Source organism: Phyllobates terribilis, unplaced genomic scaffold, assembly GCF_046119375.1.
Source record: "Phyllobates terribilis strain yellow unplaced genomic scaffold, ASM4611937v1 Scaffold_11__3_contigs__length_659146591, whole genome shotgun sequence".
Taxonomy (NCBI): Eukaryota; Metazoa; Chordata; class Amphibia; order Anura; family Dendrobatidae; genus Phyllobates; species Phyllobates terribilis.
This window is the reverse complement of record NW_027362771.1, coordinates 476,120,150-476,138,594: the sequence shown is the minus strand read 5'-3', so window position 1 is coordinate 476,138,594 and position 18,445 is coordinate 476,120,150. Positions and strand designations below refer to the sequence as shown.

General features: G+C 42.4%; 1 protein-coding gene across 2 annotated transcripts in view; it reads right to left on the bottom strand.

Annotated features, from left to right (window-relative positions):
• The window catches only part of PLEKHO2 (pleckstrin homology domain containing O2), a 149,203-nt gene that overhangs the window by 76,800 nt on the left and 53,958 nt on the right, over positions 1-18,445 (bottom strand). The window contains exon 1 of one of the 2 annotated variants that reach the window (XM_073653392.1): positions 17,963-18,176. The exons of the other annotated variant lie outside the window; for it this stretch is intronic. Within the exon in view, the coding sequence (XP_073509493.1) occupies positions 17,963-17,971 (9 nt within the window). The 5' untranslated portion in view covers positions 17,972-18,176. Of the gene's footprint in view, positions 1-17,962; positions 18,177-18,445 lie in introns of those variants that run through there. 2 annotated transcript variants of the gene reach the window in all.

Below are 18,445 nucleotides of genomic sequence, written 5' to 3'. Positions count from 1 at the left end.
TTCCAGCGATGGGATGGGCTGCTTGCAGTAGTTATAATAAAATCACAGTTTTCTCTGCTGCAGATCTACCAGTTCTCTGAATGACGAGCTCTGTATAACCCCACCCACACCACTGATTGGCAGCTTTCTGCCTATGCACAGTGTACATAGAAAGCTGCCAATCAGTGGTGGGGGCATTGTTGGACTACGTGGCAGCAGGTTTCTAGTCGTCTAGTAATAATCTACTGCTGATAAAACAATAATTGTATGAAAAAAACTCTAGGCAGATCAGTAAATGAATCAGGGTCACTGCCCCTACATTATACTGATCTCAGATTAGATAGCAAAAACATGTGACAGATTCCCTTTAAGCCCACCATACACGTTAGATGGCTCTTGGTGGAACAATGGTTCAGCCGGCTCTCCCATACACAGGAGTGCATCAACGGCACAGCGCCTCTGTGTTCTCCATGAGAAAGTCACTGCCAGACATGTCTGGTGGCAGCTTATCTATGGGAGAACCAAAGGATCAGTAGTCCGAAAGCAGTTGCTGGATCCTTAACTTCCCCGACTCAGTTATCTGGGGTTGCCCTACACATTAAACTGTGTCGACGAACGTGTCGATACCGGCAGATTCTCAACCATTATTCAAAGTTAAATGGTGTCTTTAGGGTATTTATCACACTCTTGCAGTCGTCAAAAAACACACGTTTTTTATTGGAAGCTACTTCAGGAAACTCCTTGTTTGGGGAGTGTTTTGAGAAGTTTTTAGTTTCCGGAAGTGTTTTTTGCAGCTGATTGGACAATGCCTCGTTTGTAGCCTTTTCAATCAGGAGATGCTTCAAAGAACTTTTTCTTCTCCCAACAGGAGTTTTTGAAAACCAAAAGCAGGGATCCCCAAACGAGTGGCTTGGAAGCCTTATGTCACTTGAGGATCTATGATGTATGGCTCACAGATATCCACCACATTAGCCCCTTCTCAATCTGAGTTTTTTCCCACCATTAAAATAAAAACACTCACTCCCCCGGATGCCGGCGCTGTTCCAGCAGTGTTGGCACTCGCTCTCCCGGTGTAACAGGCCATAGTATATCCCGAATCCACACTATACCCGTAGTTAAAGCGGCCTAGGCTTGATTATACCCTGGGTATATTATAGCCTAGGCCAATTTATACTCCGGGGTATAAATTGGCCTAGGCTATTTCATAGCCCTTCATGCAAGATTATAGCCCCCTTGATATCAGCAGGGTTGAGTGATATACACAATAATTACTTAATTTTTCAACATGTTATTGGGGTTCAGGTTTGTCAGGTAAGTTATGTGAGAAGACAACTGACTTAAATCTTAAAGTTCTAAACACATAGTCTTTTATTACTTAAACCAGAAAAACTTAACATCAGTAAAAATGTTAGACTTCCACAAAGATATAATAAGGTAAAGAATCCTACCGCACTTCTCAGTAGTTACACATTAAAAGCAGCTGTGTGTCTGAGTGTGATAGAAAGAGGTCTGCAGACTTTTCAACCAATCAGAGACAGGGTGAGAAAACCAGTGAAGTGATAAGATCAAGTTACAATTGCTTAAGGTAAAAGCACTTATCTTAATGGACAACAGTGTAATCTCACATGTAATGAGTTTTACCAGTCACATTGTATTGTAATACCAATCTACATCATGTGATTAACACAAATACCTTCCCACTACGTGTAAGTCAGTTTTAAGTTATTAAAAAATGGCATCTAAAATCTCATTTACAAGGGCTCATAAAATAGAGGGGTATATCGTAGCCTGGAGGGGTATAGTTTGGCCTAGTCTGTTTTACACCACCAGGTATAGTTTGGCTTAGGACAGTTTATCCTCCGGGGTATACTCTGACCTGGGCCAAACTATACCCGAGTTCAAACTGGACAGGGGTTAATTTGCCTGTTACACCGGGGCTATCGTGAGGTTGTTACATCACATGAGCCCTGCGCTCAATCAGCCCCGGCTTCACTGTCTCCACCTTCGGACGTATTGAATATCAACAGGAAGTCAGAGAGCAGCCCTGATTTCCTGTTGGCAGGGGTGGATTAAGAGTAGCAAGGGCCCCGGGCAGTTTAGAAGGCACGGGCACCCCCCCCACACACACACCTGATGTATCACGTGGCATGTCACATGATCCCCTGTGATAGATCATGTGATAGTTCACGTGAAATTAATTTGGCACAATATTAATAAATTAATTATAATAATTTTTTTACATTAATTGTATGACTTAATATTGAGCACAATTAAGTATGCTGACATCCCCTATATACAGTATGAGACCCTACACACAATATGAGCTGCCACATAATCCTATACACAGCAGGAGGCTGCACATAGCCATCTATACACAGCGGGAGGCCGCACGTAGCCATCTATACACAGCAGGAGGCCGCATGGTGCCATCTATACACAGCATAAGGCCTCACGTAGCCATCTATACACAGCGGGAGGCCGCACGGCTCCATCTATACACAGTGGGAGGCCGCACGTAGCCATCTATACACAGCAGGAGGCCACACGGCGCCATCTATACACAGCAGGAGGCCGCTCGTAGCCATCTATACACAGCGGGAGGCCGCAAGTAGCCACCTATACACAGCGGGAGGCAGCACATAGCCATCTATACACAGCGGGAGGCCGCACGGTGCCCACCAGATACAGCGGGAGGCCGCACGGCGCCCTCCCAGATACAGCGGGAGGCCGCACGCCGCCCCCCCCAGAGACAGCGGGAGGCCTTATGCAGTCACGCACACACACAAACATCTAGAGACATATACATACACGCAACACATTTGAAACACAAAAATACATATAAACAGACATCACACAATGATATCAGCCTGCACATACACACACACTCAACACACACACACTCAATCACACACTCAATCACACACACACTCACACACACAATCACACACTCAATCACACACTCACTCACCATCCCCCGGCTCAGCTCCAGTCGTCCAGCTCCTCTCTGGTGCAGCAGTGCAGGGCGCACACTGCGTGACGTCATGCTAGCAGAAACGGCCCCGCACAGGGCCTTGTCTCCTAGCTGTGACGTGGGTGGGCCAGCACAAGCACACAGGGAAGTTAACAGGTGCAGTGCTGGCCCGGCCGAAAAAGAAGCAGCGGCCGTGCGCAGCTGCTGGGGGAGCGGTCCGGGCCCCCACCGCCTCTGTCTGCCGGTATGTGCCGCATTGGTGCCCACATATTATAATGAGGGCAATCTGGCCATGGGCTCCAAGGAGCCCCGGGCAGTAGCCCAGATTGCCCTCATTATAATCCGCCTATGCCTGTTGATGTTCGATACGTCTGAAGGTGGAGACAGTGAAGCCGGGGCTGATTGGGCGCAGGGCTCATGTGACGTAACAACCTCACATGAGCTCCAGGAGAGCGAGTGCCCTCCCTCTTGGAACAGCGTCGGCCCTGCAGTTCTCCATATTCATGTGAGCTATATAACCCACCCCCACCACTGATTGGCAATTTTCTGCCTATGCACAGTGTACACAAGAAGCTGTTAATTATTGATGGGGCGGAGTTAGACAGAGATCAGCATTTAGAGAACTGGAAGATCTGTAGCAGATAAAACTGATTTTTATCAGAACTACAGCAAGCAGCCCAGTATGTTATATATCACTGGAATCAGGATTTCTGCTCTCAGATGTGTTTGTAAAAACCTGGTGACAGGTTCCCTTTAAAGAATGAGCAAATCCAGGCCCATGACTTTTTCATTCACTTATTTATATTTGCAACTTGTGAGTATAATATATATATATATGAGAGAAAATTAATATGAGAGTTAATATGTGATTTGTGTGTATTGCACTCACTAAGATATAAAAAGCCCAAGTTACTACTGTCCGTCATGGCATACTAAGGGTATGTGCACACAACATCTTTCTCAAGCAGATTCTGCCTGAAATCCACCTGAAAAATCTCTCTAAAAGCAAAAAAATTAACATGTGCAAAGCAATGTCAAAATGACTTGCTCTACATATGTTACATCTTTTGTAACTTCTTTTAACCAGTGACCTAACCATTCTTCAGGCGGACACTGTCTTACAGATATATTAAATAAGAAAAAAAACAAACAACAAAAACGTTGGCATTATGACAACTGCAAAATTAACACAAAAGAAGATGCTTCAGGAAAAACAACACTGGCATTTTCCTGAAACATCTTCTGCTGCAAAAACACCGGCATCTAAAAGGTGTCATGTGCACATACCCAAAGACTTTAAAGGGGTATTCCCATCTCAAAGATCCTATCCCAATATGTAGAAATTATAATAATAATATTAGCAATTAGAAATGTAGTATAGTTTTTCTGATGATTCGCTATGTCTTTTTCCTCATGTACAGGAACTGCAGGACCTTAGGTATCCATGGTTACAACCACTAGCAACTAGCTAACTAACTTTCACTATATCAGTGGTCATAACCATGGATACCTAAGGTTCTGCAATTCCTGCACATGAGGAGAGAGACATAGCGAATCAGAAAAACTATACTACATTTCTAATTTGAGGTATTTGCTAATATTATTATTATATTATTATTACACTTACTACATATTGGGATAGCATCTTGGAGATGTGAATACCCCTTTAAGCTCTACAAGACCTGAAAGTATCAGGTTGCAGTCACTGCCTTGCTCTGTCTCACGTGTATGGAAGCATTACAATAAGGCTACGGTCACACTATCAGTATCTGGTCAGTATTTTACATCAGTATGTGTAAGCCAAAACCAGGAGTGGAACAATCAGAGGAAAAGTATAATAGAAACTCGTCACCATTTCTGTATTATTCACCCACTCCTGGTTTTGGCTTACAAATACTGATGTAAAAAACCAACCGAATACTGATAATGTGACCGTAGCCTTATGCTGGACATATAGCGCAAATTCATTCGGGGTCACTTTATAGAAAAAGAACCTCTGACACCTCGCAAGATCATGCCAGTGTTTGATATTTGTAGTTTTTCAAGTGAGCAGAACTCTTGCCAGTTTGACTGTTGTTGTTGTGTTGGGTGTGTTGCCCTTTGGTTTTGCATTGGTCTTTTGCATTTTTTGTTTCTATGTCCCATTGTGTTTTGATGCTGGACCACAGCACTGCCAGGGGGAAGATATTGACCTCTGAGATTTGTGTTTGTCCAGCTCTCAGATGACTTATGTTCAGTGCAGGTATCTATGTGTTAACTGGCTGTTTATTTCTAGCATTGCATTGCATGTGCTATGGGCCTGTAAAGAGTGCTGCATTATGCTCATGCTGCTGCAGTTTATGAGTTCACGTTTGTTGTCCAAGTGACTGTGGGAGGCTGGGCAGACAGTGAGGCAATTTAGGGGGGCTCCATCAAGAGTCGGTTGCAGAAGGTCTGTATAGTAAGGTGTAGTAAGCAAGAGCCATGTTAATGAGTAGTTTCTGGCAGAGGAGTAGTAAAAACATTGAAATATTGATATGTATATTGCACCAGGTTACAGAGGGTACATTGCCTCTGTGAGTGACCTCGGCATAACAGACCGTCGGTGTGTAAAAGAGATGAAGAATATAGTGTCTGATTGTGGATGTGGTGGATGTGGTCCTGATTGTAAGGATGAGTGCCAGAGTGCACCTGCAAGAGGGGCTGTCCAGATGTGCAAGCTGGCAATATGTGGTGAGGGCCTGAAGTGCAGAGAGCGACTGATACAAAAAGCAGTTGCAAATACCGGTGTGAGAGTGAGCATCGCAGACAGAATCGGGGAAGTGGTGCTAAGAGGTAGGCAGGGCCTGAAGTATAAACTGACAGTGTATTGCAAGTCCAGTGATGTGTTCGTGGCAATACAAGCTCAGGCACACCAGTAATGGTGGAGAGACCAAAGACTGTATATGCTTTTGGAAAAGTTCTGTTGATATGTGACAATAAAAATACAAGTGTCTTCATATAGGATGACTATAAATAAAGTCACGTTGACCCTGGGTCATCTTTTCATGACCTACATTACTATGCAAAAGTTTTATCCAGGTGTGAAAAAAGTGCTGCAAAGTAAAAATGCTTTAAAGGAGTTGTCCACTACTTGGACAATCCCTTCTCATTTCTCATGTTTGGTCCCATTAAATACCTCCAATTAGAAATGTCATATAGTTCTTATTTGCTATGTCATATAGTGACAGTTAGTTAGTTATTAAGTGGTCATAACCATGGATACCTAAGCTACTGCAATGCCCTACAACATAGCGTATCAGAAGAACTATACTACATTTCTAATTGGAGGTATTTGCTAATATTATTATTATTATTACACCTACTCCATATTGGGATATGATCTTGGAGATGGGAATACCCCTTTAAGGAAACTATTAATCCTGACCAAATACACAACTCTATTTGCTGAAATGAAGCTCTAAATTTGCAACAAACCTCCACCATGCTTCACTGTTGGCTGTAGACACTTAGCGCTCTCCAACATTTCGGTGAACAAATGGCCTTCTCTTGCAGCCAAATATTTTACATTATGCCACATTAGTCCAGAGCACCTACTGACCTTTTTCTGAATCCTAGTTTCTATGTTTTTGTGCATAGTTGAGTCGCAGGACATCTTTCAATTTCGCAGGTGAGCAAGTATGACGTGTTTTTCGTCTGCGATACTATGCTTCCTTTGCCAACCATTGCATCTATGGCTGTCAGCATTGCGCATTACTTTGTGCTTCTTTAAAAAAAAAAAACTTGAATTGTACAGTGCTGATGCAGTATAACTACCTTGTGTCTTGTTGCAGTTTGGTATAATTGGTTACTCATATACCTATAAGCATGCATGTGTACCTAGAAGAATTGTTGCAGTTTTGAAGGCAAAAGGTTGTTACACCAAATATTGATTTGATTTGGATTTCTCTTTTGTTCACTCACTTTGCATTTTGTTAATTCATAAAACCAAAATATTAACACTTTTATTTTTAAAGCATGCTCACTTTGCAGCATTTTTTTCCATACCTGTTTAAAATTTTTGAAAGGTCCTGTATATTATCGGTTCTAGATACAGTGGCATGTAAAAGTTTGGGCACCTCTGGTCAAAATTACTGTTAAGTTGAATATTAAATTATCTCTAAAAGGCATAAAGTTAAAGATGACACATTTCCTTTGTATTTTAGGCAAAAAAAATATATTGTAATTTTTTTCATTTTAAAAATGACAAAAAGGGAAATGGGCCAATGCAAAAGTTTGGGCAACCTTGGAGATGTGTGTGCTCAGATAACTTTGACCAAGGTTTCAGACCTTAATTAGCCTGTTAGAGTTAGGCTGTGTGCCTACTATGTGTTTTTTAAGCGTTTCCGCAGCGGCAATTCCGCTGCAGAAACGCTTAAAACGCTTGGTAGAAGTTTAGAAGGTCTGCCATATTCCCCAATGATAATCCCAATGTGCTGTGTGTTATGATCTGCAACAAGTACTAAGGAAAGAAAGGGGAAAGCTATCCCTACGGTAAGACTAAGATGAATCCCTATGATGTAGCGGGCTGCCTGTTCCTTGCGAACAGACCCGCCTTAGTCCTTGGCTAGTCTGAACGAAGACCTATAGCATAAAGGAAAAGGTCCCTAAAAGAACTAAGGACTGGAACAAAAATGGGACACCTCCTGAACAGAGAAGGTTGTTGCAGAAAACAAAAAGATAAACTGAACAAAAAGGTACTAGAGGTCCCAGAAGGACCAAGCAACTGACAGAGATAGGCACAGAAGCACCTGGCTAGAGAATCAGTAAAACAACACTGAAGTCTAGCACAGCCAAAAGGGCGGAGCTGGAATATATAGGCAGATGGTCATGTGACCGCAAAACACAAGACGGAAAAAAAAAAACAGGAGGGCTCTAACACTGTGCACATGCTGCAGAAATTTCCGCTGCGGATTATCATTGCGGAAAAATCCGCAGCACTACCAATTATTTTGCAGAAGCGCTGCGTTTTCGCCGCCATTGACTTGCATTGGAACGCATGTCATCCGCATCACTGAATCTGTACATGCGGATTCCATGCATTTCAATGTGCAGATGGTACCCGGGTTTTAAGAAGAGGAGACTCTCCTCCGGACCCGGGTACCATAGTACCTGTAAAAAAAAGAATAAAATAAAAATAAATATTATACTTACCATCTGATGGCCCCCGGTGTCCTTGTCTCGGCTTGCTGGCAGCTCGCGGTAGACTAAAAGGACCTGCGGTGACGTCATTTAGTCATGTGACGGGTCACGTGACCGCTGACGTCGGCAGGTCTTTCAGTCTACCGCGAGCTGCTGGCAAGCCGAGACAAGGGCACCAGGGGCCATCGGAAGGTAAGTATAATATTTATTTTTTACTTTTTACCATTCTTTCGGTCACACTATATAAATCCATGGCGTTTGCATGGCTTTATATAGTGTGACCAAGTTGTCAAGCACTTTCCAAGTGATGCTAAAATCGCTTGGAAAGCGCTTGTCAACCCGCATGTGGAAATGAATGTGAAGAACGCTTCACATCCGCATGTCCCTGGCAGGAAAAACGCATGTACAATCCGCATGTACAATCCGCATGTGTTTTTTCTGCCAGGGAGATGCAGAAAGGCTCAGGAAAAATCTGGAGAATTTCTGCATCGTGGGCACATACCCTTATGGTATGTTCACTATCATCGTTAGGAAAGGCCAGGTGATGCAAATTTCCCACTTTTATAAAAACAGAGCCTCCTTTAACCTTGTGCCAAAAACAGAAGCCATGGGTTCTTCTAAGCACCTGCCTATCACTCTGAAAGTGAAAATGGTGGAGGCCCACAAAGTACGAGGAGGCTATAAGAAGATAGCAAAGCATTTTCATCACGTTGCCCTTTCCTCAGTTCCAAATGTAATTAAGAAATGGCAGTTAACAGGAACAGTGGAGGTCAAGATAAGGTCAGGAAGACGAAGTAAAATTTCAGTGAGAGCTGCTTGTAGGATTTCTAGAGAGGCAAATCAGAACCCCCGCTTGACTGCAAAAGACCTTCAGAAAGATTTAGCAGACTCTGGAGTTGTGGTACATTGTTCTACTTTTCAGAGACACCTGCACAAATATGGCCTTCATGGAAGAGTCATCATAAGAAAACCTCTCCTGCCTCCTCACCATAAAATTCAGCATCAGAAGTATGCAAAAGAACATCTAAACAAGCCTGATGCATTTTGGAAAGAAGTCCTGTGGACCGATGAGGTTAAAATAGAACTCTTTGGCCACAATGATCAAAGGTATATGTGGAGAAATAGGGGCACAGAATCTCAGGAAAAGAACATGTCGCCAACCATTAAGCATGGGGGTGGATCAATCATGCTTTGGGGTTGCGTTGCAGCCAATGACACAAGGTACATTGCATGGGTAGAGGGAAGAATGGATTCAATGAAATTTCAACAAATTCTTGAGGCAAACATAACACCATAGGTAAAAAAGCTGAAGTTGAAAAGGGGATGGCTTCTACAAGTGGATAATGATCCTAAACGCACGTCAAAATCCACAATAGACTACCTCAAAAGGCGCAAGCTGAAGGTTTTACAATGGCCCTTACAGTCCCCAGATCCGATCATTGAAAATCTGTGGCTAGACCTCAAAATAGCAGTGCATGCAAGACGACCCAGGAATCTCATCGAACGGGACGAATTTTCCAAGGAAAAATGGATGAAAATCTCTCAAACAAGAACTGAAAGACTCTTGGCTGATTAGAAAAAGTGTTTACAAGCTGTAATACTTTCAAAAGGGGGGCTACTAGGTACTAACCATGCAGGGTGGCAAAACTTTTGCATTAGCCCATTTTCATTTTTGTAATTTTTAAAATGTAAACGATGAAAATATATTTTTTTTGCCTAAAATACACAGGAAATGTGTCATATTTAACTGTAGGCCTTTTAGAGATCATTTCATCTTTAACTTGCTTAACTGTTCACAATAACAGTAATTTTGACCAGGAGTGCCCAAACTTTTACATTCCAGTGTATTTGGAATGCTATCTGTAGTCCATGTTCATATAAGGAGAAAAAGGCACTACATAGGGAGAGCACACCTCCTATAATGATAATTTCAAAAAGTTTATTGAACAAAGACAAACAATCTTAAAATCATTAAAAAAGCCATAAACATGGTATATAGAATGTCCCCCGCCAGACAAATATCATAAATAACCATATATAATAAATATATAGCCCCAAGATATGTAACATGCAATTCAAAGTTCGCAAATACAAAAGGTGAGACCCAGAATAGCATTAGATAAAGTGCCAAGAAGACTCAAGTAACACATATATAGAACCACAATTATATTCTGTGGAAAAAGACCTAGTAGGTACCAATAGATGGAAAATACTACCAATATATGTAACTGGCACTGCTATAAGTGCATCACAAGGAACCCCTTAGCAATTTGGATATAAAGGGTAATTGTGCATAACCACACATGTAAGGCTATTTGCAACCCCATCTCCCTTTTTTCTCTATAGTCCATGTGGCTGCTGTAAAGAATATCTCTAAATGTAATCAACAGGCAGTGTGTCCACCCCCATAATTATGTACAGAAAATAAAATTAAATAATGTACATTCATAAAATAAAAACAAATTTCGAAATGATACAGTATATGTATCATTATGTGGTTTTAATTATTACAAAATAATATAGATGATACATTGGCTTTATAATGTTTGTAAATGATTCTTCTAAAATCTGTGGTCTCTGGTATTGATGCTCTACTCCTTTTAATTAAATGGAGCAGTCATGTATGTGTAATTGTGGGCAACCCCTTGAGCGATTGATTTTGTTTCTCTGATCTATTGTTCTGTTCAGTTATAGCAGATTTAGAAGAGACAATAATCAGCGGATGAGCATTCATAGGAATGCTCGTTCCTAACTATCTAGACAGGCTGGCAATCACAGAAAGAACAAGCAATACACTAGTTTGTCGGGTTCGATGATTTTAGTGCCTACATAAGTCTCGGTCCATACTGCATCTGTGCGTACTTTCGAGGGCATACACTCAGGAGGTGTGCGTGTTCAGGGTGCCGAGGCATCCGTCCAGAATAAGGACCAGCTGTAAGGAAACATATAATGTACTGCGTGGTACATGTTTTTTGCAGTTGCTGTCCCTATAGGAAACATGCAGTCCAATGCATTTTACTATACAGATAAAGAAATAGTATACCGGCCCGAAGGAGGCTGAAGAACAAACTTTGGGACTCCATCTGGTGAATACTATCACATCGCCTATGATGACGTTACACCACACATGTCAAACTCTCGCCCGTGGGCCAAATCTGGCCCGCAGGGTGATTATATTTGGCCCGCGACACCAGAACCACCTCCCCTATGAGGGGTCATTATTCTGTATGGAGGACTATGTGGGGCCCATTATACTGTATGGAGGACTATGTGGGGACCATTATACTGTATGGAGGACTATGTGGGGCCCATTATTCTGTATGCAGGACTTAGTGGCAGGGCCGGCGTCAGCACCCGGCAAGTGCCGGGGCCCTGAGCAGGCGGAGGGGTCCACTCACTGTCGGGGACCCCTGCGCGCTATGAGACCCGTGAGCGGTGCGGTGCCAGCGCCCGCTCCCCCCCGCCTGCTCAGGGCCCCGGCACAATACTACAATACTTACCTCTCCTCGTGCCTCCGCAGCAGCTCCGGTCTCTTCCGCGGCTGCTGCTCTGTGACATCACAGGTCAGAGGGCGCGGTGACATCTTTACACCGCGCTCTCTCCTGAGTAGTCACAGCGCAGAGCAGGAAGACGCCGGCGCGGGTGAGGAGTCCGGAGCAGCGGCAGCAGGTGAGAAGTGAGGTGAGTATTTGTTTTTTTGTTTTTTAATATATGGAGGCGTGGGGCATTATAAGGGGGGGGGGGGGAGATGACATCCTGCATGGGGCATTATAAGGTAGGGGTGACATCCTGCATGGGGCATTATAAGAGGGGGTGACATCCTGCATGGGACATTATATAGGGGGAGAGGTGACATCCTGCATGGGGCATTATATGAGGGGTGACATCCTGCATGGGGCATTATATGAGGGCTGACATCAAGCATGGGGCATTATATGGGGGGTGACATCCTGCATGGAGCATTAAATGAGGGAAGACATCCTGCATGGGGCATTATAAGAGGGGGTGACATCCTGCATGGGGAATTATAAGGGCGGGTGACATCCTGCATGGGGCATTATAAGAGCAGGTGACATCCTGCATGGGGCATTATGTGGGGGGAACAGCCTGCATGGGGCATTATAAGGGGGGGGTGACATCCTGCATGGGGCATTATAAGGGGGGTGACATCCAGCATGGGGCATTGTAAGGGGGTGACATCCTGCATGGGGCATTATAAGGGAGGGGGGAGGTGACATCCTGCATGGGGCATTATATGGGGAGAACAGCCTGCATGGGGCATTATGTGGTTGGAACAGCCTGCATGGGGCATTATATGGGGGAACAGACTGCATGGGGCATTATGTGGGGGGAATAGCCTGCATGGAGCATTATTTTGGGGCCAGTATTCTGTATGGAGCATTATAAGGGGACCAGTATCCTGTACAGAGCATAATATGGGGGCCAGTATCCTGCATGGGGCATTATTTTGGGGCCAGTATTCTATATGGAGCATTATAAGGGGGCCAGTATCCTGTACAGAGCGTAATATGGGGGCCAGTATCCTGCATGGAGAATTATTTGGGGGTCAGTATTCTGTATGGAGCATTATAAGGAGGCCAGTGTTCTGTACAGAGCATAATATGGGGGTCAGTATCCTGCATGGAGCATTATTTGGGGGCCAGTATTCTGTATGGAGCATTATAAGGGGGCCAGTATCCTGTACAGAACGTAATATGGTGGCCAGTATCCTGTATGGCGCATTTTATGGGGGCCAGTATTCTGTATGGAGCGATTCGCCGGTTTCTGAGCTGTTGTGGAATTTACAATAGATATCGGTCATGTAATGTAAGAAGTGAAATCTTTGGCCTTGTACTATATATATATTTCTCTGCTGTATCTGTGCATCATGAAGCGTGGTATGTGTTAAAGGGGCCCACAGAGACTCTTTCGCCCCGGGCTCACAAAAACCTGGAGCCGGCCCTGCTTTGTGGGGCCCATTATTCTGTATGGAGGAATTTGTGGGGCCATTATACTGTATGGAGGTCTATGTGGGCCCATTATTCTGTATGGAGGACTATGTAAGGCCCATTATTCTGTATGGAGGACTTTGTGGGGCCCCTTATACTACTTGGAGGACCATGTGGGGTCCATTGTACTGTATGGAGAACTATGTGGGGCCCATTATACTGTATGGAGGACTATGTTGGGACCATTATTCTGTATGGAGGACTTTGTGGGGCCCCTTATACTGCTTGGAGGACTATGTGGGGTCCATTGTACTGTATGGAGGACTATGTGGGGACCATTATTTTGTATGGAGGACTATATAGGGGCCATTATTTTGTATGGAGGACTATGTGGGGTCCATTGTACTATATGGAGGACTATGTGGGACCATTATTTGGTATGGAGGACTATATGGGGACCATTATTTTGTATGGAGGAATATGTGGGGCCCATAAATTTGTACGGAGGACTATGTGGGGTCCATTGTACTGTATGGAGGACTATGTGGGGACCATTATTTTGCATGGAGGACTATGTGGGGCCCATAATTTTGTATGGAGTACTGTGCGGGGCCCATTATACTGTATGCTGGTTGGCCAAGTTTTTCATTTTGGCCCTGTGTGTGTTTTGAGTTTGATATCCCTGCGTTACACTATACATTGGGAAAAGCTCTTGACATATATTGTAGGCTAATTGCACAGATGCAATTATTGTTATCGGCAGCACATCTCTCCATGTAAACATGTGATGTGCTGCCAATAATAAAGATTCTTCTGTGCTTGTAGAGTATCTAAACAGGCAAGTAAACTACCACCTTTTGTATAGCTGATCAGCGGTCAGTTAACGGATTCAATTGGCTCGTTCAAAAGGGCCATAAATCAAATACCACTTCTATACCAAATTCACACAGTACACATTAGGCCACTATTTTGCAGTATGCAGTAATAGAGTAAAGTATGAGAAAGTCTGCATACACAGGGTTTGGTTTCTGGTGTTTTCACAGTGTGTTTGTGGCTAGTGGTGTTTTTATCAAAACAAGGCATGGTGTTTTTTCAGGGGGGTTTTCTGCTTTGCTTTCTCAATAGAACATAGAACATGAAAGATGTGATACTGTTAGTTCAAATCAATGCAACAGAAATTGGACAGAGAATTGTGGCCGTAATATAGGAGAAAAATGTGCCCATGTTACACCCATGTGAAAGCAGTCTTACATTGTATAATAGTCTCAATAGGTAGGCAATACAATAAAGATACAGAAAATTAAAATAGCAAAATAATATGAAGATATATTGACGACATCTGGAGAATTCACCATTTAAAGGGAACCTGTCATGTAAAAAAAACACTATTAAACTTCAGATTTGGGGCTAATCTGCAGGTTAATTGCATTTTACACTGTGTGTCGGCCACACTGAGAGCCCCACTGCCAGGAGGAAATTAACATTATTCCTCCTGGCAGACATCCGGCCCAACTGATGAGAAGGTGGTCAGAGCGGGGCTCCCAGTACCGGCGCCGCACGGTGTCAGAACACTATTCACCTGCAGATTAACCCCATATTTCCAGGTTAATAGCATTTAATTCCTTTTACCACAATCATATTTGTTCAGTTTAGCTATTATTTCTAGAAAGTTATTAATAAAGTACTGTACAATAGATTTATATTATAGAACTATGAATACCAATGTTTACTCATTATGTAGAAATATTGCAGATAATAATCCTGTTGGTTACTTTGCCACTTGGTGTCCTAAGAGTTTGATTTCCATAAACTAGATAACCCAGTCCTAATCCAAAACAATTATTTTTAACTAAATATACATAAAAAAAATAATGGCGTTGTGTATCCAGATACAGCACCACTCTTGTCCATGGGCTGTGTTCGGTATTGCAAGTCAGATAATTTAAGTAAACTATAAGATACCTGCACACAGAGTATTTGTTGAACATTTCACATACAGGTTTTCAAACAGAAAATCTTCAGCATATTACAAAACCAGCTATGAAGATGTGATTTTAGTGAATCTCATCTACACTCTGTAGAGAATTTTGTGCGTCAATCAGTCTGTGATGCAGCAGTGTGATTTATTTAAATCGAATACATGTCAATTCTTTCTGCAGATTTGATTAATTTATCCGTAGAGAGAGGTAAAATCTAGCGTGTAATTTGCATGTACATACAGCTTCTTCTGCTGATTTGTTGCAGATTCTACATTGCTATAGAATGAGCAGCACTGTTTCTTGGCAAAGCAGGAGTCCTGGGTTTAAAGGGAATCTGTCACCAGTTTTTTCTACCTCTTCTGAGAGCAGCATAATGTAGAAAAAGAGATCCTGAATCCAACGATGTATCACTTAGATTACTGGGTGCAGCAGTTGTGACACAATCAGAGTTCTTAGATTTAGCAATGCAGCAAAGCTAAGAAAGCTAAACCCGCCCTCACTAGGCTCTGTATGTGCAATGTCCATTGACAGGGAGCTGCTTATCAGAGGAGGGGGCAGATAACGTGTGCAGATCAGACATCACAGTGATAATCTCCTAGTGATAAAACCTTCAATGTAAGTAAACAACCACACACAGCTTGATAAGGGGCACATCCCTGAATTCTGTGTTTTAACCCCCTACCTCATGCTGTCCTCAGATTACATAGCAAACACCTGCTAACAGATTCGATTTAAATCCCACCAAGGACAACATTTGCAAGGAGTCTGTATGTTCCCCCATGTTTGGCGTGTGGGAGGATATCGGGGTACCTAGAGGAAACCTACGCAAAGTCATCTGATAGTGAATTTAGATTGAAAAAGGTGAAGAAAGGGGCGCAAATAGCGCTGTTATCCAATAACAACCATGAAGGTAAAATGAAAAAACGCTCACCTTTATGAGTTGTATAATGCACAACTCATGGATAAAATGTGACGAAGGGCTGCAGCAAGCACTTGGGATCTTAGTAATTCTCAATAGTATATAGCTGCAGCTATATACCTGAGGAAGTGGACGGGGCGTCCACGAAACGCGTAGAAATTATGGCTTTTTATTTGTCTAAATAAAATACTGTTAATATTATACATCTTTGGCAACATTGTCTTCACGGAGGAGCGCGGTTTTTCATCGGCACCATCTTCATCCAACTATAGGGAATTTAAATTCTGAGCTCCAGTGCGGACAGTGATGATGATGTATGTATAGCGCTGTGGAATATGATGGTTACTCTATAAGTGAGCATAAATAAATATTACTATTGGTCACCTCCACAGGGGTAATACAATATATATTTTTTTAAATTATTGTCATCAGACATCGTCTACACCAGTGCTTCCCAACCTGTGGACCTACAGCTATTGAGAAACTACAAGTTACAAGTACAGGGATTACTATGCTAGACTAAAGCAAGCACTGGGTTTTAAATTGGAGTTTATTATTTACATTATTATTTACATATTATATTGTTATTATTTATATTATTTAAATTGGAATTTATTATTTACATTATTATTTACATATTATTATTTACATTATTAGTAGTATTTATATTATTTAAATTGGAGTTTATTATTTAAATATTATTATTTACATTATTAGTAGTATTTATATTATTTAAATTGGAGTTTATTATTTACATTATTATTTACATATTATTATTTACATTATTAGTAGTATTTATTTTATTTAAATTGCAGTTTATTATTTACACTATTATTTACATATTATTATTTACATTATTAGTAGTATGTATATTATTTAAATTGGAGTTTATTACTTACATACAATCACATATAATAATATTTTTAGTATTATTATTGTGACTAACAATAACATCTGAAAGGAGTTTGTATGTTCTCCCCATGTTTGCGTGTGTTTCCTCCCACACTTCAAAGACATACTGATAGGGAATGTAGATTGTGAGCCCCCAATGGGGACAGCGATGATAATGTCTGTAAAGCGCTGTGGAATATGATGACGCTATATAAGAAATGCATAATAAATAACATAATTACAATAATAATATTATCACACATAATGGGTATATAATTTGAAATTCTTTCCTCGCTTTTCTGGAATGTTTGTGTGAAAGTGATGAAGATGGAAACTTTTGATCAGCTGAAAAACATTGCTGCATTCAGAGGACAATCTGGGAACAGCAGAGAGAAGCTACAACAGCTTGACACCCAGCTGCTGGTGGAGAAACCCCTTCTGTGCAGCCAACATTAGGAGAACAGGACATGATGTCTTCCAGCACTACAGATCTATGGAGACGGCTTCTTTCTATCTTCTCTTACACTGCCATTTCTCAATAGCCAACAGCACGGATATTAGTAATGATGTGACCTCACTGTGGTTTGTATTTTCCCTCTTGTCGCTGCTTTTCTAAGGAAAGGCAGAGATTTCCAGCTGGGATATGTGGCTGATAGAGGGGGATCACAGGCAGCTCCTTGTAATGCTTGTACTCAGCATCTTTATTTAAGCACATATCCAGGGTTATGCGGTGCCAGCGGTAGAAGACACCTACTTAACTGTTTCACATCCGCAGAGAGGAGGAAGTCATGTATCACATATGACAAGCAGCAGAAATGACACTGACAAAAAGTATCACGGTTCTGCTTGTTTGCTGGCTGTAATGTTTCTAATGCTCTGTTCCCTTTATTTCAGACCAATAGCCGCTGGGAGTGAAGTGGGAAATGAAGTTTACTTTTTGACTTTTGGACTCCACTGCAGTAACAGAAGATGCACAGTTACAGCATCCCTGCATCCCTACGGAGGGAAAGGGTTAACAAGCCCATCCCGCAAGATATTCAAGCAAGCGGCGATTCGAGAAGCAGGTGACAATGTAAAAGAATGGGTTAATAAGAGAGGCTGGTGGATAACTTACATCTTCCATGGTGAGCCTGTCCCCAGGATACGCTGCCCAGCCCTAGGACTTCTCTACAGGAAGGGAAGCCAGATGTCGTCCTCCATGCACCCCCTTCTCCGCACACCCCACCCACCCAGGCTGGACCTTAGGCCCTGACAGGCTGAGCAAGAGGAACCTTCTTAGCCCCAGCTCTGGCTCTCCTCCCTCAGCTCTGCTCGATTCCTCTTTCTCTGCTGCTAACAAAACCTCTGCTTAAAAAACTTGGGTTTCCGGTGGTTGAGATGAAGTTGAGTCAGTGAACTGAAAGTAGAGAGCAATGTAGCAACTCTAACTGTGCCGTAAACTGTTTTGGCTCAAAAGACTCAATTGCTGACAAATGACAGGTACGGCCGTACCTGAAGGGGCAATTTTTACTTATTGATCAGTTATTTTCATCCGTATTGTCATCCATGTGCCGTCTGTGTCTGTTTTTTACATCTGTGTGACATCCAGTTTCATAGA